Source organism: Notechis scutatus, unplaced genomic scaffold, assembly GCF_049901735.1.
Source record: "Notechis scutatus isolate UNSWTSFEM ecotype Mainland unplaced genomic scaffold, rNotScu1.2 NSCUSCF20, whole genome shotgun sequence".
In the NCBI taxonomy this organism is placed as follows: domain Eukaryota; kingdom Metazoa; phylum Chordata; class Lepidosauria; order Squamata; family Elapidae; genus Notechis; species Notechis scutatus.
The window spans coordinates 582,127-604,359 of NW_028263147.1; the positions used below are offsets into that span (position 1 = coordinate 582,127).

Below are 22,233 nucleotides of genomic sequence, written 5' to 3' on the forward strand. Positions count from 1 at the left end.
CCTGTGGGCGCACAAGGCTTGCGTCATTGCGAACAACACGAGGGAGTAAGGGGAAGGGGGAGGAACTTGCCCCACATGCCTGGCCTGGCCACCGGGCTGCTTCTTTCCGCTTCTTTCTTCTTCTTCTTTTGGCTGCACGCAAGGAAAGCAGCCAAAGTCTTTCTTTCTCTCCCCCAAACTCCGCCAGAAATTAGTCTTTGGGACCCTGCAAGGCCTCCTGCTCCAAGAGGCTGCGCCAGCAAAGGCTCCTTTCTGGTGGAGTTTGGGGGAAAGAAAGAAAGACTTCTGCTGCTTCTGCTGCTTTCCTTGCAGGAAGCCAAAAGTCTCTCTTCCTGTGAGAACAGAACTAGAGATGGTATCCTGTGATCCCAAATAAAGAACGATCGATCGGTAGGAAAACGGGGTGGGGGATTTTCCTGCAGACTTTTTGGAGGGGATTTTCCCAGAGTCTCTGGTCCGCGGGTTTTAAAATGATGAGTCTGTTGGTCCCTGAGGTCTAAAAGTTTGGTGACCCCTGGACTAGATGACCTCCAAGGTCCCTTCCAACTCTTGTTATTCTATGAGTCTGATGGCGTGCTTGGCAGAGGGAGGCGATGGGGTTGCTGGCTTTTAAATTGTGTTTTGAAAAGACACTCAGCGTTCCTTCCGGCAAATGGATGGCTAGGATAAAGTCTGTTTTATGAATAAATCATGACTAATAATAATAGAGTTCTGTGGAGAGATTTCAAAACAAAGGGACCCACGTTTTGGCTCTGGATCCACTGAGTTCTGGGAAGAAGGCCTACCCCGCCAGGGAATTGAAAAGTTTGACTGCAGCGAGGACGGGTAGAGGAAAGAAAACCGTTTGCAGGAGGGAAGAGCTCTTGTTGTTTTGCCTGGAAATGCAGAAACAAGTCTCGCAAAAAATGCGAACCGAACACTGACGGCGGTTCTCGAACGGCAACCACAATGGAGCCCTAAATGGACAGAACTAGGTGAAGTGTGATCTTGGTCCCATTTGATGGCCTTTCTTGCCACCCGTTTTTGTTAAGCGAATCCCTGCCAGTGTTTAAGTTAGTGACATAGTTGTTAAGTGAATCTGGCTTATCGGAAGTATGCAAAAGAGGGAATATGTTGTGGTTAGCCGGCAGCAGGTGTGGACGGTGGAGGAGAGCGAGGACTCAGATGAGGGGCCGGGATCATCAGGGAGTGGACTGCTGCCTTCAGGGATTGAGGGGGCTGGCAGCAGCGATGAGGAGGTTCCCGAGGAGCCTGTGCCAAGTGCACATGAGCGCAGGATGATTCGTAGAAGAGAACAGCTGGAGCAGGTTGGACTAATTGGCTGCAAGCCATCTTTTATCTACAAAGAAGTTTATTTGTAATTAAAGCTCTGAAGGTTTGAGATGCTGCGTTTGTTTGAGATTTTCTTGCTGGTAACAGGGTTGGGTCAGAACAGAATCATGAGACCTCCCGGGACGTTGCAACCATCATAAAGACGAGCCAGCAGCGGTCGTAAAGGTTAAAAAAAAAAACCTCACATCCCTTTTTCCAGTGCCTTTGTAACTTCAAATGGTCGCTAAATAAATGTTTGTAAATGGAGGGGTTGCTACCTCAACTTACAATTCTGCAACACAGTGGTGGGATTCAACTGGTGTGATAACCTTCACCAGCTGTGATAACCTCTAAACCAGCTGAATCCCACCCCTGCTCTAACATCTGCCTTTGAGGAATTCAGGAATCAATCTGGCAGTTGCGTTATGTGCTCCAAAGATATCTGATGACCCAAAGGGGTGTGGCACAAAGGCAACACAGATAATCAATGAGTCCCTTTATTAGCTCCAACTTTGCCCCCAAAGTCCTGGTTATCTTCTGGCTGGAGAAAAAAACTCTCCCGGGAACAGCCTTTGGCTGCAGAAAATTCAGTCCAAAACAGGGTCAACACAAACTAACTGAAAGTCAAAACAAGCCAAACTGAAGTAATTAGTTTGGCAGGGCAGAAGCAAGAATTTCAGATTTGAACGCACGGCGAAACTTGGTTGGGAAGATGCCTGGAACACAGATAAGCCACAACAAAACAAGATAGAGTCACGTTTGCTCCCAGCAGCCTGCCTTTCTTATGAACTGTGTTCCAAGCTGTGGCTAATGAAGGGAATCAGGGCCCTTTCCTCCCCTGTAAGCCATGCAACCCACGTTGCTCCCTTCTCCATTCCTCCCTGCATGCCCTAGAATGAAGATGGGGTGGGCCTGGGTCTTCCTCTGAACCCCCTCTCCCTTGTTCTATCTCTCCCCTCCTGGATTTTGCCCTTCCCCAATTTCCTCCACAGCCAACGGAGCCACACTTCCACTCCCTGACAGTTGTTCGGATTCAGACTCCGACGGGTATGACAAGAGGCATGGAATCAAGATCACGTGGAGTCTTAGTACCGCTTTATAAAGCCTTAGTAAAGCCAATATCCTGGGCTCATGCAAAACTTGACAAGGATTGTAATTTATAATAGATGAGGCGAAACCTGGCTGAAAAACAGTTAAGTGTGAGAGGGACCTTGAAGTTTTAGTGGACGATGATTTAAACATGAGCCCACCGTGTGTGACAGCAGCCAAAAAAGCCAATGCAATCCTTGGTTGTTGTATAAACAGGTGTGATGACCCAAAGGGGCATGGCACAAAGGCAACGCAGTCAGATAAATCAGTAGGAGTCCCTTTATTAGCTTAGCAAGGCCACAGCTGGAATACTGCAACCAATTTTGGTCACCACACTACAAAAGAGATGTTGAGACTTGGAATAAAAAGGGCAGAGAAGAGCAACTAAGATGATTAAAGGCCCGGAGATTAAAATATACAAAGAATGTTTGCAGCATTTGAATTTGGCTAATATAGAGAAAAGAAGGACTGGGGGTGGGGGGCGGACATGATAGCAGTCTGAAGGGTTACCCCAAAGAGGAGGGTGGGGTCAAATTATTTTCCAAAGTAACAGAAGGGCAGGACAAGAAGCAACAGAGGGAAACTAATCCAGGAGAAGCAACCTGGAATTAAGAATAAATTTCTTAACCGTTAATTAGTGGAACTACTTGCCTCCAGAAATTGTAGGTGCTTCATCACTGGAGGTTTTAAACAAAAAACCTGGACAGTTAATTATCTGAAATGGCATAGGGACTTTGCTTGAGCAGGGCATCAGACGAGAACTGTGGTCGCCAACCAGTGGGCCGGGAACCACTGGTGGTCCGCAAGAAAATTGGTGATCCGCAGAGAAATGTCCCGTCTCCCCCAAAGCGATGAATCCAGGCTGCGCGGGAACACAAGGCTGCATCACCCACATGGCCGACGGGAACACAAGGCTTGCATCGCTTGCATTGCGAACAACACGAGGTAGTGAGGGGAGGGGGGAAGGGGGGGAACTTGCCCCACTCATCCCACGTGCCTGGCCTGGCCACCAGGCTGCTTCTTTCCGCTTCTTCCTTCTGCTTTTGGCTGCACTCAAGGAAAGCAGCAAAAGTCTTTCTTTCTCTCCCCCAAACTCTGCCAGAAATGAGTCTTTGGGACCCTGCAAGGCCTCCTGCCCGAAGAGGCTGCACCGGCAAAGACTCATTTCTGGCGGAGTTTGGGGGGAAAGAAAGACTTCTGCAGCTTCTGCTGCTTTCCTTGCATGAAGCCAAAAGTCTCTCCCCCTGAGAACGGAGCTGGAGACGGTATCCTGCGATCCCCAATATAGAACGATCGATCGGTAGGAAAACGGGGTGGGGGGATTTTCCTGAAGACTTTTTTGGGGGGGATTTTTCCAGGGTCTCTGGTCTGCGGGATTTAAAATGATGAGCTTGGTGGTCCCCGAGGTCCAAAAGGTTGGCAAACCCCTGGACTAGATGACCTACAAGTTCCTTTCCAACTCTGTTATTCTGTATTCCCAACACCTGCCTCTGAGGAGCCCCGGAATCAATTTAGCATCTTGCCATTGTCTGTGTGCTTCAAAACTAATCTGCCTGGTGCAGAACTTGTCAATGAATTGTAATAATACAACTTTTAAGAACCATAACCTTACGCACTCCCTCAAACTGGGAGCAACCTTCCTCACCTTCTTGAAGCGGAGATCCTCTCTGGTGTTGCCAAACAGGTGAGATGATCCTTACAGGTGAGATGAAGGTCCTTAACACAAGTCTTCAACTCTGCCAAGTATATCCTGGCCCCAGGCGGATTAATTCCATCTTTCAAATCCTGTGACTTCTTCTGGCCCCAAATGCACCCCACCAAAACCAGTGAGAGACACAAGGCCCTAAGGAGAGGTTCTCCATCATCCAGGTCACAGTTGTTCCAAACGCATTTTTTCAGGAGGCAACTGGGCATGGGTTTCCCAGAGAAAAAAATGGCAGACTACAAGAACCAGGAGTGCTACTCAGGTGACCCTGAGGACACAGAGGAACCTCCAAGTGGCCTCAACTATCTCTAAAAAGGATGCAAACAACCAGCTGTCTGCAAGGAGTATCTATCCTTCCATTCCCCACCATCCGATAAGAGCTGAAGAAGCTTCTTGGAGGAGGAGCAAAACGTCTTCAAAAGCAAAAAACAAGAAAATCCAGGTATCTCTTGAAAAGCAAAAAGGAGCTTTGGACTTTCTGGGGCTTTTCTTTCGAAGAGGTTTTGCTTCTTCTCTGAGAAGCTTCTTCACTTCTGAGTAAGGTTGAATCGCACAAGTGAATGTGTGCATACTGTGTAACGGGGTGGTATGCTGGATGCTCTGTAGTGGATAAGAAGATGCTCCAGAGAGTTATAAACACAGCACAAAAAAAAAATATCGGTTGCTCTCTTTCTTTTTTGGAAGAAAGAGATTGCGAAGACCACACTCCTCTCTAGAGCACTAAAAATCTCCACAGACCGTTCTCATCCTGGACATTCATATTTTGATCTGTTACCATCAGGGAGGCATTATAGGTGTCTTAAAATGAGGACTAATAGATTGAGAAATAGTTTCCTTTCCAAGGCAGTAATTGTCTTGAGTCAAACAGTGCATTTGTGATCCAGTCTTATGTATATAGTGGCATTTTTAAACGATTTAACTTACTAAATGTTTTAGATAGGTTTTAGACTAGACGATGATGATGATGAAATACTCTGTAGTGTGACTGTGATGTGGTGTTTGGGGCACTCTGCTGGAGTAGCTTTCAAATTTCATTGTATTCATGGAATGCAATGACAATAAAGCTATTCTATTCTATTCTATTCTATTCTATTCTATTCTATTCTATTCTATTCTATTCTATTCTATTCTATTCTATTCCTATCCTATTCTGAACTGAAGAAGCTTCTCGCAGGAGAAGCGAAACCTCTTCGAAAGAAAAACCCCAGAAAGTTCAATTGCCTCTTGAAAAAAAAGAAAAAAACACCACACACCTTTGGGACGACCGAAGGAGAAGATCGCACTGGAAACTCCCCAAAAGGACCAGGGACCAACTCTCAAGGCTGAGCATTTATTGTGGAAGATCCAGGATCCCATTTGGAGAAATAAATAACACAGGAAGGGAGAAGGTTTCAAGTCATTCAGGACGAGGGGCGGCGCCTGCCCCGTTTTCGGTTTCTAGGACACTCTGTTCAAGTTCTCCTTGGCCCCGGGACGGTGGAGGTAAAGCAGTTCCAGGCTGACGGCCTCCGACTCCGCGTCGGATGGCACCAGTTTCCTCCGCCGCGTGCGGCACAAAGCATAGAAGGTGCAAAAGGCCACGGGTCCTAGGCCCAGCAATACGGCCACCACCAGGAGGAGAAGACGCGTGTCCCCCAGGGCGAACAGCCCTCCGCGGGGCAGGTAGGCAAAGGAGGGGGAGCGCGGACAGGTGTGGGTGCGCCCCTCGTAGGTGCTGTGGGACGGGCAGGCGCTGCAGTTGTGGGCCGATCCCGCCAGGCAGGTGTAGCACGAGGGGTCGCAGGGGGCGCAGGCTTGGATGGTGCGCCGGGTCCCATTGGGGTGGAGAGCCTGGCGGGACAGGCGGTAGTACCTGGGCGGACAGTAGGAGAGGCAGAGGTGCCGGACTGCGAAGAGCGGGCTGGGGCATTCTGGGGGAAAGGAGGAGGAGCGTGAGGAGGCCAGCCAACCACAGAAAGGTAAGGCAAGAACATCTCAATCTGATCAACCAATAAATAAAATTGATTTTCTCTCTCTCTGTCTCCCTCCCCCTCCCTCCCTATCTGTCATTCATCTATCAACTATCTATCATCTACCTATCCAGAGCCCCTGAGGGCAGGACAAGAAGCAATGGATGGAAAAATCAAGGAGAAAAGCAACTTAGAACTAAGGAGAAATTTCCTGACAGCAAAGAGGACAATTAACCAATGGAACTGCTTGCCACCAGAAGTTGTGGATGCTCCAACACTGGAAATTTTTAAGAAGATGTTGGATAACCATTTGTCTGAAGTGGTGTAGGGTTTCCTGCCTAGGCAGGGGGTTGGACTAGAAGACCTCCAAGGTCCCTTCCAACTCTGTTATTCTATTCTATCAATCATCTATCTATCTATCTGTCTATCTATCATCTATCAATCAATCTATCTATCTATCATCTATTTATCTCATCTATCTATCATCTATCAATCTATCTATCATCTATTTATGTATCATCTATCTATCATCTATCAATCTATCTATCATCTATTTATGTATCATCTATCTATCATCTATCAATCTATCTATCATCTATTTATCTCATCTATCAATCTATCATCTCTTTATGTATCATCTATCTATCATCTATCAATCAATCAATCAATCAACCTATCATCCATCCATCCATCCATCTATCCATCTATATCCCTCTTTTTTCCCTCCCTCCCTCTCTGTCTCATTTAGAAACCACCCACCTCCTTCATGAAACGACTCTGGGCAGCGTACAAATCAAAAGCTAAAAACATAAAACTAGTCTCTGGTATCTGGTAGCATGGAGTCCCCACAGGTTCAGCAGTCGTCAAACATTATTTGTGGGCCACCTGAGTGATGTGCCCAAGATAAATGCCAATAGAACATCTGTAATTCAGGGCTGAACTGTGAGGTCCTGAACTGGGTTGTTTTCTTGCAGACGTTTCATGACCCAGCTAGGTAACTTTATCAGTGCTCCAAGGCAGTGGGGGTTGGTTCTCTGTTTCTATATGCAAGGGGCTTGCCCTGTCAACGTGGGCGGGTCGTTCCTTGATTAAGGCCGTTGCATCCACCCCACACCCCGCGACTCACCCTGGCAGGTCCCGTCACGATTGTGCAGCACACATTTGGCCACCACGAAGGGAGCTGCCTGTCGGGCTGCCATGTCTTCCTCATTGCCGTAGAGTTTTAAGACAACGTTCTTGAGGAGCCCTTCGGAACAAGGCAGGCAAGAAAAAGGGGTGAGGCCCCAGAAACGCAGGCTGGGCATCACAAAATCACGAACCATTGACAAGGGTGGGATTCTACCGATTTGGACCGGTTCTACAGAACCGGTTGTTACGATTCTGCCTGGTTAGGAGAATTGGCAAATCATGCGCCTGGCTGGCCCCGCCCCTCTCCGCCCACCCCTCCCTCCCCAATCAGTCCTTATCACGACATCATGAGCATCGCTGAACTGCGTTGTCCCCCTCCCGCCCCTCCCGCCCAGTCACTCCTTACGGTATTTTTTTTCCTCCCGACGATCAGCTGTTCCAACAATCAGAAAGAAAGAAAGAAAGAAAGAAAGAGAGAGGGAGGAGGGAGGGAGGGAGGGAGGGAGGGAGGGAGGAAGGAAGGAAGGAAGGAAGGAAGGAAGGAAGGAAGGAAGGAAGGAAGGAAGTGTTAGGTATAACATTGAATTCTGGGAGTTGAAGTCCACACAGCTTAAAGTTGGATGGATGGATGGATGGAAGGAAGGAAGGAAGGAAAGAAGAAAGAAAGAAAGAAAGAAAGAAAGAAAGAAAGAAAGAAAGAAAGAAAGAAAGAAAGAAAGAAAGAAAGAAAAAAAGAAAAAGAAAGAAAGAAAGAAAGAAAGAAAGAAAGAAAGAAAGAAAGAAAGAAAGAAAGAAAGAAAGAAAGAAAGAAAGAAAGAAAGATCTGCAGCAGCATATCAGGAGATTTGTAGCATAGCTGATTGCGGAATTCTGGGAGCTCAGGTCCACACAGCTTAAAGTTCTAGGAAGGAAGGAAGGAAGGAAGGAAGGAAGGAAGGAAGGAAGGAGGGAGGGAGGGAGGGAGGGAGGAGGAGGAAGGAAGGAAGGAAGGAAGGAAGGAAGGAAGGAAGGAAGGAAGGAAGGAAGGAAGGAAGGAAACATCTGCAGCACCTCTTAAGGAGATTTGTAGCATAGGTGGCTGGGGATTCTGGAAGTTGAAGTCCACAGAGCTTAAAGTTCTGAGTGAGTGAGTAAGTAAATGAGAGAAAGAAAAGAAAAGAAAAGAAAAGAAAAGAAAAGAAAAGAAAAGAAAAGAAAAGAAAGAAAGAAAGAAAGAAAGAAAGAAAGAAAGAAAGAAAGAAAGAAAGAAAGAAAGAAAGAAAGAAAGAAAGAAAGAAAGAAAGAAAGATCTGCAGCAGCATATCAGGAGATTTGTAGCATAGCTGATTGCGGAATTCTGGGAGCTCAGGTCCACACAGCTTAAAGTTCTAGGAAGGAAGGAAGGAAGGAAGGAAGGAAGGAAGGAAGGAAGGAGGGAGGGAGGGAGGGAGGGAGGGAGGGAGGGAGGGAGGGAAGGAAGGAAGGAAGGAAGGAAGGAAGGAAGGAAGGAAGGAAGGAAGGAAGGAAACATCTGCAGCACCTCTTAAGGAGATTTGTAGCATAGGTGGCTGGGGATTCTGGAAGTTGAAGTCCACAGAGCTTAAAGTTCTGAGTGAGTGAGTAAGTAAATGAGAGAAAGAAAAGAAAAGAAAAGAAAAGAAAAGAAAAGAAAAGAAAAAGAAAAGAAAGAAAGAAAGAAAGAAAGAAAGAAAGAAAGAAAGAAAGAAAGAAAGAAAGAAAGAAAGAAAGAAAGAAAGAAAGAAAGAAAGATTTGCAGCACCTCTTAGATTTGTAGCATAGCTGGCTGGGGAATTCTGGAAGCTGAAGTCCACACAGCTTTATAGTGGCCCCGGTTGAGGAACAATGGTCTTGACCTTAAGCCCGTAGAAAACAGCTGGGAGTCAGTAAGGAGCAAGCAGATGTTACCCAAACTGAGATCAGGTTGCGCGGTGTACCTGTGTTATACGCATCACCCTTGTTTTCCAGATGGAGGGTCCAGGTCCCCTGGGGGTCTTCATCCCAGTAGTGGGTCGACATGAAAGACCAGTCCTTGTAGCCTTCTCGGCTGGTGTCGTAGGGCCTAGCGGTCGGCAAAACAGGAGGTTCACATTGAAATGGGCTCCCTCCATCCCCTTGCTGCAGTTAGTGAGATGCGTTAAGAAAAGAGAAATCGGTTGCCCTTGTGGGAAGCCGCTCCCTCCCCGGGGAATGAAATATTTTGGGGAATATTAAGAGGTGGAATATTACCCCGTTTCCCTGAAAATACGACCTACCCTGAAAGTAAGTCCTAGCTTGATTTTTTTACACCTGCGCCCAATATAAGCCCTGCCTCCAAAGTAAGCCCTAATTAAGATCCCACCCACTCCAGAATGCACAGGTAAAAATTAATCTAGGGTGGGGATGCGGGTAATGGTGAAGCTGCCCTACTATTTACCTGTGGACAGGTTTAGCCAGGCCTCGCACACCCCTCCACCTGCTTTGCCGGCCCATTTCTTCTGCAGCCGGCAAGGCTGGCAAGGCTCTCCTGAAGGCCTCTGGAGCTGGAAACAAAGCTCTGGATCGATCCAGAGCTCCGTTATCGGCTGCAGAGGCCTTCAGGAAAGTCTTGCTGGCTGCGGAAGAAGAAGAAGTTCCTGAAGGCCTCTGAACAGCCAAAAGTAGGCCGGGGGCAACGTGCACAAGTGAGGTTATCTTCCAAAAATAAGACCTGGTGCCTTTTGGGGTGAAAAAAAAATTATTTTAAGACAGGGTCTTATTTGGGGGAAAACATGCTATATTTCCCCAAAAGGAGTAGCGGAGAAACATGTTCTTAAAGGCAGAAAGCAGTCCCCAGTCTTTCTTAATCCTGTGCTTGAAGTCTGTAGAGGTGGAGATTTTGTGCCCATGAAGAACTCCGGGCCAATCAATTCATAAGCGAAACATCTTCAGCTCCAGGTGATGGGATTAAGGAGGACAGGACAGGACCTAAGCTCATTCATTGAGAAATTGGCAGACACAATACTGATTCATTAAGAAAGGCAGACGAGAGGCAACAGGTAAGAGGATAAAACAATTACACAAGTCTGACAGGATTAGGCCCAAGGAAGCCAATAATGAATAGAATAGAATAGAATTCAGAATAGAATAGAATAGAATAGGATAGGATTCAGGATAGGATAGGATAGGATAGGATAGGATAGAATAGAATAGAATTTAGAATTGAATTGAAGAATAGAATAGAACAGAACAGAACAGAATAGAATATGGAATGGAGAATAGAATAAGAATGGAATGGAATGGAATGGAATGGAATGGAATAGAATAGAATAGAATAGAATAGAATAGAATAGAATAGAATAGAACAGAATTCAGAATAGAATAGAATAGAATTCAGAATAGGATAGGATAGGATAGGATAAGATAAGATAGAATAGAATAGAATAGAATTCAGAATAGGATAGGATAGGATAAGATAGAATAGAATAGAATAGAATAGAATAGGATAGGATAGAATAGAATAGAATAGAATAGAATAGAACAGAAGGTGGAAGGGACCTTGGAGGTCTTCTAGTCCAGCCACCTGCTCAAGCAGAACCTATACCAATTCAGATAAGTGACTCTCTCTAACCCCACACTCTTTTAACCTCAAACTAACCGCTATTGACCTCACCCCATTCCTGACAGGTCTGTAAGGGGCGTGCATAAACGCACCATCGTGCCTCCCATCCCTGTCCTATTGTTCCCCATTGATTTCCTGTATTCTTTCTCATGTTTATACTTATACCTATTATCTTGTAGGCAATTGATAAACCGAATCAATAAAATAAATGATCCCAGATACTGTAAACATCATCAATAGATGCCAGTTGAAACCAGGGTTGCCACTTGTGCTGAAGTGGGCGGGGGGATTCTGGGGCTGGCAGCCCAACCCTGGTGTCTGAGGGGGGTGGGGGAAGAAGACCGGTTTGCAGAAACGCAGGGGGACCAAGTTCACCTGACGTCCACCAGGGTGGAGGTGGTTCCCATGGGACTGGTCAGCGAGATGGCCAGATCTCCCCTCCGGCTGTAAGTGAGCCACAACTGGACCTGGACGTGCTCCAGGGAACGGATGCCTCGGCTTCTCCTCTGAAGGCAGGGGGAGGACGAGACGTTCTGCGAGACGGACAGCCGCGAACCGATGGCCCTGTCGGAAGGTGGAAACAAAGAGAACGGACGTTCAACTCGGGAGGGCCTCAATACAAAGCTCGTCCTCGGCTTACCGACCACAACTGAGGTCCCCGAACATCTGTGGCGTGGGTGTTTTAAGTGAGCTTTGCCCCATTTTACGACCTTCCTGCCCACGGTTGTTAAACAGAGTCCCTGCAGTTGTGAAGTTAGTCACCTGGTTGTCGAGCGAATCTGGCTTTTCCCATGGACTTTGTTCTGACCAAGGTTTCCTGGGACCGTAATTAAGCACACGCTTAGTCCAAACAACTCTTTGTTTTACTTCAACACTAGGAATTACGTTCATTCCCAGCCGGTAATGAGTCCCACACAGTTCCTCAAGATCAGCACCCACCTTTCTCTCCTTGGAATTGCTGCCAACAACTAAAGGGCCAAATGAACTGTAAAAAAACAACTAAAGTACACACAGAGCTTCAAGCGAATGATTTTGCTTCCTGCAAAGGTTTCTCTACCTTTGCCTGTCCTTTATACCTTAGGAGAGGGGCAATCACCTCCCAGCCTTACTCCCGAGTCGCCCCTTTTGTCTCAGCTGCTCTCGCCTTCTAGCTTTGCGCACACGCGCACTGGGAACAGGCTCCCCTTGTTCCTCTGCCTCGCTGCTGCCAGACTCTGGAGGCTCCGGAGTCAGCACCCCACTCCCAGATGGTCCTGACCCCATCTCTGCATCGGATGCAGGACCCTCGTCTAAGTCCTCCCCAGACTCCCAGCTGGTCCCCATTCTTCTCCACTGTCCAATTCTGCTGCCGCCTGCACGGGCTGCCGGCAAACTACAACAGACTTCGTTTGCCAGAAAGGCGACAAAAGGGAATCACGTCATCCTGGAGATGGGGGCAACCACTGTAAATAGAAGTCCAGAGGCCAAGAGGCCAAACTTGGATTGAAGATTTCCTGTGGTTTTTACAGGAGAAAGTCTTGCTAAATTTTTGCTGGCAGCCTGTGGCTCAAGGTCACAGGGATGGTAAGGTTTCCCCTGTCCAGTCTTGTCAGATTCTAGGAGGAGGAGGCGGTGCACATACATTAGGTCTAGTTTAAATTGAACAGGAATTCTCTACTGGTTGTTGGTGTGTGTGTGTGTGAGAGAGAAAGAGGGAGAGAGAGGGAGGGAGGCAGGGAAGGAGAGGGAGAGCGAGAATGAGACAGAAAGAATGAGAAGGATTGAGAGAGAATGAGAGATTGAGAGAGAATGAGAGATTGAGAGGCAAGAGAGATTGAGGATGAAAGTGAGAGAATGAGAGAGAGATTAAGGGAAAGAGAAAATGAGGATTGAGAGAGAATGAGAGACAGAATGAGAGAGAGAGTCTGAGAGAGAATGAAAGAGATAGAATGAGATTGAGAATGAGAGAGAGAATGAGAGAGGTTGAGAGAGAATTAGAGAGATTGAGAGAAAAAGAGATTGAGAAAGAGAAAATGAGAAGGATTGAGAGAGAATGAGAGACAGAATGAGAGAGAGATTGAGAGAGAGAGAATGAGAAAGAATGAGAAAAAGATGAGAGAGAATGAGGGAAAGAGAGAGAGAGAGAGAATGATTGAGAGAATGGGAAGGATTGAGAGAGAATGAGAGACAGAATGAGAGAGAGATTGAGAATGAAAGATAGAATGAGAGATTGAGAGAGAGAATGAGAAAGAATGAGAAAAAGATGAGAGAGAGAATGAGGGAAAGAAAGAGAGATTGAGAGGCAAGAGAGATTGAGGATGAAAGTGAGAGAATGAGAGAGAGATTAAGGGAAAGAGAAAATGAGGATTGAGAGAGAATGAGAGACAGAATGAGAGAGAGAGTCTGAGAGAGAATGAAAGAGATAGAATGAGATTGAGAATGAGAGAGGGAATGAGAGAGAGAATGAGAAAGAATTAGAGAGGTTGAGAGAGAATTAGAGAGATTGAGAGAAAAAGAGATTGAGAAAGAGAAATGAGAAGGATTGAGAGAGAATGAGAGACAGAATGAGAGAGAGATTGAGAGAGAGAGAATGAGAAAGAATGAGAAAAAGATGAGAGAGAGAATGAGGAAAGAGAGAGAGAGAGAGAGAAAGAGAATGATTGAGAGAATGGGAAGGATTGAGAGAGAATGAGAGACAGAATGAGAGAGAGATTGAGAGAGAATGAAAGATAGAATGAGAGATTGAGAGAGAGAATGAGAAAGAATGAGAAAAAGATGAGAGAGAGAATGAGGGAAAGAAAGAGAGAGAGAGAATGAGAAAGAATGAGAGATTGAGAGACAAGAGAGATTGAGGATGAAAGTGAGAGAATGAGAGAGAGATTGAGAGAAAGAGAAAATGAGGATTGAGAGAGAATGAGAGACAAAATGAGAGAGAGAGTCTGAGAGAGAATGAAAGAGATAGAATGAGATTGAGAATGAGAGAGGGAATGAGAAAGAATGAGAGAGGTTGAGAGAGAGAATTAGAGAGATTGAGAGAAAAAGAGACTGAGAAAGAGAAAATGAGGATTGAGAGAGAATGAGAGACAGAATGAAAGAGAGAGTCTGAGAGAGAATGAAAGAGATAGAATGAGATTGAGAATGAGAGAGGGAATGAGAGAGAGAATGAGAAAGAATTAGAGAGGTTGAGAGAGAATTAGAGAGATTGAGAGAAAAAGAGATTGAGAAAGAGAAAATGAGAAGGATTGAGAGAGAATGAGAGACAGAATGAGAGAGAGTCTGAGAGAGAATGAAAGATAGAATGAGAGATTGAGAGAGAGAGAATGAGAAAGAATGAGAAAAAGATGAGAGAGAGAATGAGGGAAAGAGAGAGAGAGAGAGAGAGAGAGAGAGAGAGAGAGAGAGAAGAGAATGATTGAGAGAATGGGAAGGATTGAGAGAGAATGAGAGACAGAATGAGAGAGAGAGATTGAGAGAGAATGCCGAGGTTGAGAGAGCAAAAGAGAGAGAATGAGAGGGAATGAGAAAGAGAGGATAAGAGAAAGAGGATGAGAGACAGAGGAGAGAGATTGAGAGAGGAGGAGGGGAGGGAGGGAGGGAGAGAAATTTCCAACGCTTCCTTACATTGGCTTGTAGACCACCTGAATGAAGCACTTCCGCTGAGGCCGAGTCCTCTGCCACCTCTTGGCCATCTCCACCAAGTGCCCGCCGTTCAAGAGCCCGTACCCGTAGTAGTGGCTGACTGGAAGGAGAAAGACCTGCTCAGGGAAACTGGCTCGGCCTTCAGATGCCCTCCAGGCATGCTGGCACCCCAAGGCCGCCCCACCATACGGACAGAGCAACGGGCTCCTTCCCCAGAAGAGGAACCGCCCTCCAGATACTGAGGAACTAGGGCTCTGCATAGCGTTGGCCGGCCTACAGGTAGTCTTCGACCTACGACCGTCATCGAGCGTTCTGGATGCAGGTAAGTGCAGGTAAGCCTTGGGATGTCCCATTCTTTTGATGTGGTCAAAAGAGTCAAGAGGGCAGCCACAACAGGGCCCTGGAAGTGCTGCCTGTTTTTATTTTATTTTATTTTATTATATTTTATTTTACTTTATTATATTCTATTTTACTTTATTATATTCTATTTTACTTTACTTTATTACTTCATTTTATTGATTTTATTTTATTTCACTTTGTTTTATTGTATTGGTTTTTTAATTATTTTATTTTACTTCATTATATATTACTATTTATTTGATATTTTATTTTATTTTCCTTTATTATTTTATTTTATTTATTTTATTTTATTTCACTTTGTTTTATTTTATTATTTATTTTATTTTACTTTATTATAGATTATTATTTATTTGATATTTTATTTTATTTATTTTGCGTTCTTTTACTTTATTATTTATTTGGTATTTTATTTTATTATTTATTTTTACTGATTTGCTTTATTATATTATTTATTTGATATTTCCTTTCCTTTTATTTTATTGACTGATTTTATTTTACCGTGACTTTATTTTATTACTTATTTGATGTTTTATTTCATTTTATTATTTTATCAACAAACACACATTTTATAGGCCACCTGGCAACTCTAAAAAAGACCACAGAACTATTTACACAAGGTACGATGTGCCTCGTAGAGAATAGATAAGAGCGTCCGTTTATTCGTTCGTTCGTTCATTCGATTTCTATAGTTGCCCATCTCAGTCAAAGACGCTGGGCGCTTCACAATTCCAAAATATATCTATTACAATCAAAAATGCTAAAAAAGCCCCATTGTATTAGTTAACAATAAAAACAAGAGGAGCATCCAAAATAAATATACCCACAGCAGCGGAGACCGTTGGCAAGTTAGCCATGCAGCCAGGGGAAATGGGGCCCTTGACACATTTGTGGTCCCAAACTGGGACCCCCTGGTTTTTTTAGGGACTTATGAAAAATAGGGTTGGGGGCCGTTCTGACCTCCGAAGGGACGGCGTTCCCTAGAGGAGGGCCAGAAAAAGCCCAGTTGGACCAAAATTTTGTGGCTGCCATCTTAATTCTTTTGTTGCTGTTAACCTCCGCCCCCCAAAAACAGGGGTGGGCTGCTGGGGGTTCGCAGGAGTTCGGGAGATCCTCTAGCTAAGATTCTGTGCAGTTTGGAGAACACCACCCCCCCAAATCCCACTCCTGGCTGGCCCCACCCACCCCTCCCCTCCCTGGAGTCCCCATGTGGCCCGTTCTGGATGCAGGTAAGTGCAGGTAAGCGCGCACGGAGGCTCAGGGAGGGCTGAAAATGGGCCTCCTGGAAGCTTTGGAAGGCCGGAAATGGGCCCGTTTCCGGCTTCTGAAGAGCCTCCGAAGTTCGGGGAGAACATTTTCACCCTCCTGGAGGCTTGAGAAAATCCTCCGGAGCCTGGGGGAGGACAAAAACGCTCCTCCCCCCCAATGTGGTGCAGGAGGCCGACTAGGCCACGCCCACCATGGCCAAGCCCACCCAGCAAACGGGCAGAGAACCCGTTGCTAAAATTTTTGAAGCTCCCCCCGCTGCCCCCCCCCTCCAAGGTCTCCACAGCCTTCCCCACCTGATAGCGGTAGGCCCTGCCCGGACAACGGTTGGGGCCCAGCCTCACCTTGGCGCCCAACTCCATTCCGGACCCAGTCGTCCGCCTGCAGGTGAGCGGGGCTGGAGGCTCTCACCACTAGGTGCTGCATGTCTCTCCAGGTCAGAGCTGGGCTAGAAGCACAAAGGGGGAGGGGCGGAGGGGGGAGAGAAAACCAAGAAAACTTTTGCTATAAAGTGTGTCCTGCAAGGTAAGGGGGGCAGGTCCCTCAGGTTCCTCTGCCAATTGGGTCTAGTGACAAAGGCACCAGGCTAGAAAGCAGGAGGTCGTGAGTTCTAGTCCCATTCAGAACTCCCGAAAGCTAGCTGAACGACTGGACTAATCCCCAGGAGACGGGAGTTCTAGTCCCACCTTAACCACGAAAGCCAAGTGGGTGACTTTGGGCCAATCCCCAGGAGACAGGGAGTTCTAGACCCACCTTAACCACGGAAGCCAACTGGGTGACTTTGGGCCAATCCCCAGGAGACAGGGGAGTTCTAGTCCTGCTTTAACCCTTAACCACGAAAGCCAACTGGGTGACTTTGGGCCAATCCCCAGGAGACAGGGAGTTCTAGACCCACCTTAACCACGAAAGCCAACTGGGTGACCTTGGGCCAATCCCCAGGAGACTGGGAGTTCTAGTCCCACCTTAACCACGAAAGCCAACTGGGTGACTTTGGGCCAATCCCCAGGAGACAGGGAGTTCTAGTCCCACCTTAACCATGAAAGCCAACTGGGTGACTTTGGGCCAATCCCCAGGAGACAGGGAGTTCTAGACCCACCTTAACCACGAAAGCCAACTGGGTGACCTTGGGCCAATCCCCAGGAGACAGGGAGTTCTAGACCCACCTTAACCACGAAAGCCAACTGGGTGACCTTGGGCCAATCCCCAGGAGACAGGGAGTTCTAGACCCACCTTAACCATGAAAGCCAACTGGGTGACTTTGGTCCAATCCCCAGGAGACAGGGAGTTCTAGTCCTGCCTTAACCACGAAAGCCTGCAAGGGTAAGTCCATCTCCCTCAACCCAACCCACCTCACCGGGTTGTTGTGAGAAAAAGAAGTGGAGGGTGTGTTGGATATGTTGGTCACCTTGAGTTGTCAAAATAATAAAGACGGGATAACGTAGCGTAGCATAGCATAACAATGCAACGCATCGTAACACAACACAAGCTCAGCTACGAAACCAGCATTTGGGACCTTCTCTGTTCCTTCACCCAGTTCCCTTCCAGAAGGCCAGTTTAGGCCAGTGGTTTTCAAGTTCGGCCACTTTAAAACATGCAGACTTCACCTCCCAGAATTCCCCACGAACCAGCAAAGCTCCCCTAACAGGCACTTACTTGGCCTCCAAAGCCAGGGCAATCAGGCCAGCTGCGAGGGGAGCCGAGGCGGAGGTGCCCGTATGACCGCTTGTGCAGGTGTGACGCAGATCGGTGGTCACCTGGAGAGAGAATCAAACAACATTGACGGGGCCGACGTTAAGGCCCTGGTTCCACTTAAGCTTCTAGTCCTCAAGGGTAGGACTACATGTCTCCTTTCCCTGGCCTGGTCAGCGGCTGGGCTGCCATCCCGCTCTTCCTTCCACCGTCCTTCTTCCTCCAATGATTGCGTAAGGCTAACTGCCCGTCACTTTCTCCGTTTTTTTCTTGAATGACAAACTGCTGGGGACCTTCTACCGCTGCACCATAGAGGGTATCTGAACTTACTGCACTTCTGTATGGTTTGCCAATTGCACGGTGGCAGATAGGAAAGCACTCCAGAGGGTGAACGTCATTGCCCAGAGGATCACGGGTTGCTTTCTCCCCTCTTTGGAAGAGCTTTAGAGCTCCCGCTGCTTTAAGAAAGTTCAAAACATCCTCAAAGATCCATCTCATCCTGGGCACCCTATTTTTTTTTTTTTTGAACTATTACCATCTGGCAGACGGTACAGAATAATAGTAAAAACCAGGACAAATAGGCTGAAAAACAGCTTCTATCCCAGGGCAAGTAACTCTCTTGCATTCTACTTAATGCAATATGAATGCAATGTCAGGGGTTTTCAGTTCAATTGTATAAAATGCGAAGGATTTTTTTAAAAATCCTTTGGTGGGAAGGTAACAGCGTTCCGTGAGCCTTCAAAGGCGTTTAGTCATGCTGGCCACATGATCACGGAGACGTCTTCGGACAGCGCTGGCTCTTCTTTGGCTTTGTAAATGGAGATGAGCACCGCTCACTGGAGCCGGGAACGACTAGCGCGGATGTGCGATAGTTTTCCCACTAGGATTCCAAGGTCCCTCTCACAGCGACTGCGTTTGAGCCAGGTTTCGCCTAATCTGTACTTGCCCCTTTGGCTTTGGCCTAGCTCAGCTCGCTTGTTATCTTTCAGGTACCTTTCCCCTTTTCAGTGGAGAGGGAAGATACGATCCCCTTGCCTGCCTGCCTGCCTGCCCGCCCCTCGTCCGAGAGCCTCACAATCTGCTTCTCGCCCTTGGCCCCGCTGCTGTAGGTGGCGGTGAGGGTGGAGGCACAGGCCTCGGTGTACCACGGCACCCGGCCGCTCTCGGTGGTGCTGCCCACGGATAAGGTGTAGATGCTGTTGGTGTAGCCGTCACAATTGCAGTTGTCCTTCCGGAGGCCGCCGTTCCCGGAGGCCCAGACGAAGAGAGAGCCCAGCCCTCCGCGTCCCTGCGAGAAGGAAGGAAGGAGGATCTCCCGTCAAAGGCAGGAAGTCCTCGGCTTACAGCGGTTCATGTAAGTGGCTTGTTTTTCACCTTTACCGACGTTGCAGCGTCCCCCAGGGGATTAAAATTTAATATTTGTGACAGTTTCGAGCCGCTTATGGGTCGCTCTGGGTTCAGCTCCAGTTTAACAAGGGAACTTGTGCTGCCATCATCCGGCAGAACAGATGGACCTTGGACAATTCCCCACGGCCAACTTGCCGTGGGACACAAGCCACGCGACGTCAAAGAAACGGCGGGATAGACTCGTGAAAGGAAGGATGCAAAAGGAGGGACGAAAGAAAAGGTCTGTAAAAATGATTGTCAAGAAAGTTATCGAATTGTCCCAGGGGAAGTTGGCCATGGTGAGTTGGCTAAAGCAATAGCAGGTAGACTTGTATACCGCTTCCCAGTGCATTTACAGCCCTCTCTAAGCGGTTTACAGAGTCAGCCTATTGCCCCCAACAATCTGGATCCTCCTTTTAATGATCTTGGAAGGACAGAAGGCTGAGTCAATTTGGAGGCTGGTCAGGATTGAACTACTGGCACTCAGCAGAGTTAGCCTGCAATCCTGCATTCTGAACAATGTGCAACATGGAAAGGAAGGAAGGAAGGAAGGAAGGGAGTGAGTGAGTAAGTGAGGGCAATAACAATAGCACTTATATACTGCTTCACAGTGCTTTACAGTCCTGTCTAAGCAGTTTACAGAATCAGCCTATTGTCCCTTCCTTCCTTCCTTCCTTCCTTCCTTCTTCCCTTCACTCTCAGCACTTAGACTTATATACCACTTCACAGTGCTTTCCAACCCTCTCTAAGCAGTTACAGAGCCAGCCTCTTGCCCGCAGCAATCTGGATCCTTATTTTACTGACCTCGGAAGGATGGAAGACTGAGTCAACTTTGAGTGTGGTGACATTCGAACCCCTGGCAGTCAGCATAGCCTGCGATGCTGCATTCTGACCCACTGCGCCACCATGGCCCTTCCTTCCTTCCTTCCTTCCTTCCTTCCTTCCTTTCCTTCCTTCCTTCCTTCCTTCCTTCCTTCCTTCCTTCCTTCCTTCCTTTCCTTCCTTCCTTCCTTCCTTCCTTCCCACTTAGACTTATATACCACTTCGCAGTGCTTCACAGCCCTCTCTAAGCAATTTACAGAGTCGGCCTCTTGCCCCCAACAATCTGGGACCTCTTTTTACCGACCTCAGAAAGCAGGATGGAAAGCTGAGTCAACCTTGAACCAGTCAGGATCGAACCCCTGGCAGTGGTCAGAGTCAGCTGCAATGCTGCATTCTAGCCACTGGGGCTCTAGGTCCCATTCTGGAATCTTAATCCCCCCCAAAGCAGAGGCCGGCGAGCACAGGGACTCCTTTCCCCCCTTCTCACATTGGCTACCCCCTTGCGGAAGGCCTCTCTGGCCAGGACCCCCGGGCCGTCCACCGTCTTCCCGTCATCCTCGGGGCCCCAGCTGGCACTGTAGATGTCAATGTGCTGCGGCTGGAGGCTCAGCGACTGGGCCTCCACGATGTCGTTCACGTCGCCGTCCAGCATCCTGACGCCTGGGAGGAGAACGAGAAGGAAGCAGGAAGCATTGGGCAAAATTTTCCCTTTGTCTGGGCTGACGGACGTTGGTTCTCAGCCACTATCCAAGCTCAGAATGGAAAATCAAACGGAAGACATGCGGCAGATGTGACATTCATTCATTCATAGAACTTTAAGTTGCGTGGACTTCAACTCCCAGAATTCCCCAGCCAGCTATGCTACAAATCTCCTAAGATGTGCTGCGGAAGTTTTTCTTTTTCTTTCATTCATTCATTCATTCATTCATTCATTCATTCATTCAACTTTAAGCTGTGTGGACTTCAACTCCCAGAATTCCCCAGCCAGGTATGATACAAATCTCCTAAGATGTGCTGCAGAAGTCTTTCTATCTATCTATCTATCTATCTATCTATCTATCTATCTATCTATCTATCTATCTATCATTCATTCATTCATTCATTCATTCACTCATTCATCTTTAAGCTGTGTGGACTTCAACTCTCAGAATTCCCCAGCCAGGTATGATACAAATCTCTTAAGAAGTACTGCAGAAGTCTTTCTTTCTTTCTTTCTTTCTTTCTTTCTTTCTTTCTTTCTTTCTTTCTTTCTTCCTTCTTTCCTTCCTTCCTTCCATCCATCCATCCATCCATCCATCCGTCCATCCAACTTTAAGCTGTGTGGACTTCAACTCCCAGAATTCCCCAGCCAGGTATGATACAAATCTCCTAAGATGTGCTGCAGAAGTCTTTCTTTCTATCTATCTATCTATCTATCTATCTATCTATCTATCTATCTATCTATCTATCTATCTATCATCTTATCTATCTATCTATCTATCTATCTATCTATCTATCTATCTATCTATCTATCTATCTATCTTTCTTTCTTTCTTTCTTTCTTTCTTTCTTCTTTCTTTCTTTCTTTCTTTCTTTCTTTCTTTCTTTCTTTCTTTCTTTCTTTCTTTCTTTCTTTCTTTCTTTCTTTCCTTCCTTCCTTCCTTCCTTCCTTCCTTTCATCCATCCATCCATCCAACTTTAAGCTGTGTGGACTTCAACTCTCAGAATTCCCCAGCCAGGTATGATACAAATCTCTTAAGATGTGCTGCAGAAGTCAGTCTTTCTTTCTTTCTTTCTTTCTTTCTTTCTTTCTTTCTTTCTTTCTTTCTTTCTTTCTTTCTTTCTTTCTTTCTTTCTTTCTTTCTTTCTTTCTCTTTCTTTCTTTCTTTCTTTCTTTCTTTCTTTCTTTCTTTCTTTCTTTCTTTCTTTCTTTCTTTCCTTCCTTCCTTCCTTCCATCCATCCATCCATCCATCCATCCATCCATCCATCCATTCAACTTTAAGCTGTGTGGACTCCAACTCCCAGAATTCCTCGGTCATTCTGGGAGTTGAAGTCCACACAGTTTTAAAGTGGCCAAGGTTGAGGGAAAAAATGGCCTCTACCTTAAGCACATAGAAAACAGCTGGTCCACAAACTTGAATGTTTAAAATACATAATTCAGGTAGTCCTTGACTTACGACAATTTGTTTGGTGACCATTCAAAGTTACAACGGCATTTGAAAAAAGTGACTCAGGACGCAATTCAGAAGAAAGCAAAGAAAGGCACTTGGGATAATATTCCTATAAACCAGTGTTTTTCAACTGTGGCAACTTTAGGATGGATGGACTTCAGTTCCCAGCATCCCCCAGCCAGCAT

The 22,233-nt window shown here is 46.6% G+C and overlaps 1 protein-coding gene across 2 annotated transcripts in view; it reads right to left on the reverse strand.

The window, feature by feature from the left end:
- Positions 1–5,357: 5,357 nt before the first annotated feature.
- LOC113429279 (proprotein convertase subtilisin/kexin type 4-like) overlaps positions 5,358–22,233 on the reverse strand; it is a 32,316-nt gene continuing 15,440 nt past the window's right edge. For both annotated transcript variants that reach the window (XM_087948803.1, XM_087948802.1), the window contains 9 exons: positions 20,385–20,557; positions 18,765–18,977; positions 17,654–17,754; positions 16,345–16,448; positions 14,360–14,477; positions 11,135–11,323; positions 9,117–9,241; positions 7,181–7,300; positions 5,358–6,015 (listed from right to left, as the gene is read on the reverse strand). In XM_087948803.1, coding sequence (XP_087804929.1) covers positions 5,543–6,015; positions 7,181–7,300; positions 9,117–9,241; positions 11,135–11,323; positions 14,360–14,477; positions 16,345–16,448; positions 17,654–17,754; positions 18,765–18,977; positions 20,385–20,557 — 1,616 coding nt within the window. In that variant the 3' untranslated portion in view covers positions 5,358–5,542. The remainder of the gene's footprint in view (positions 6,016–7,180; positions 7,301–9,116; positions 9,242–11,134; positions 11,324–14,359; positions 14,478–16,344; positions 16,449–17,653; positions 17,755–18,764; positions 18,978–20,384; positions 20,558–22,233) is intronic.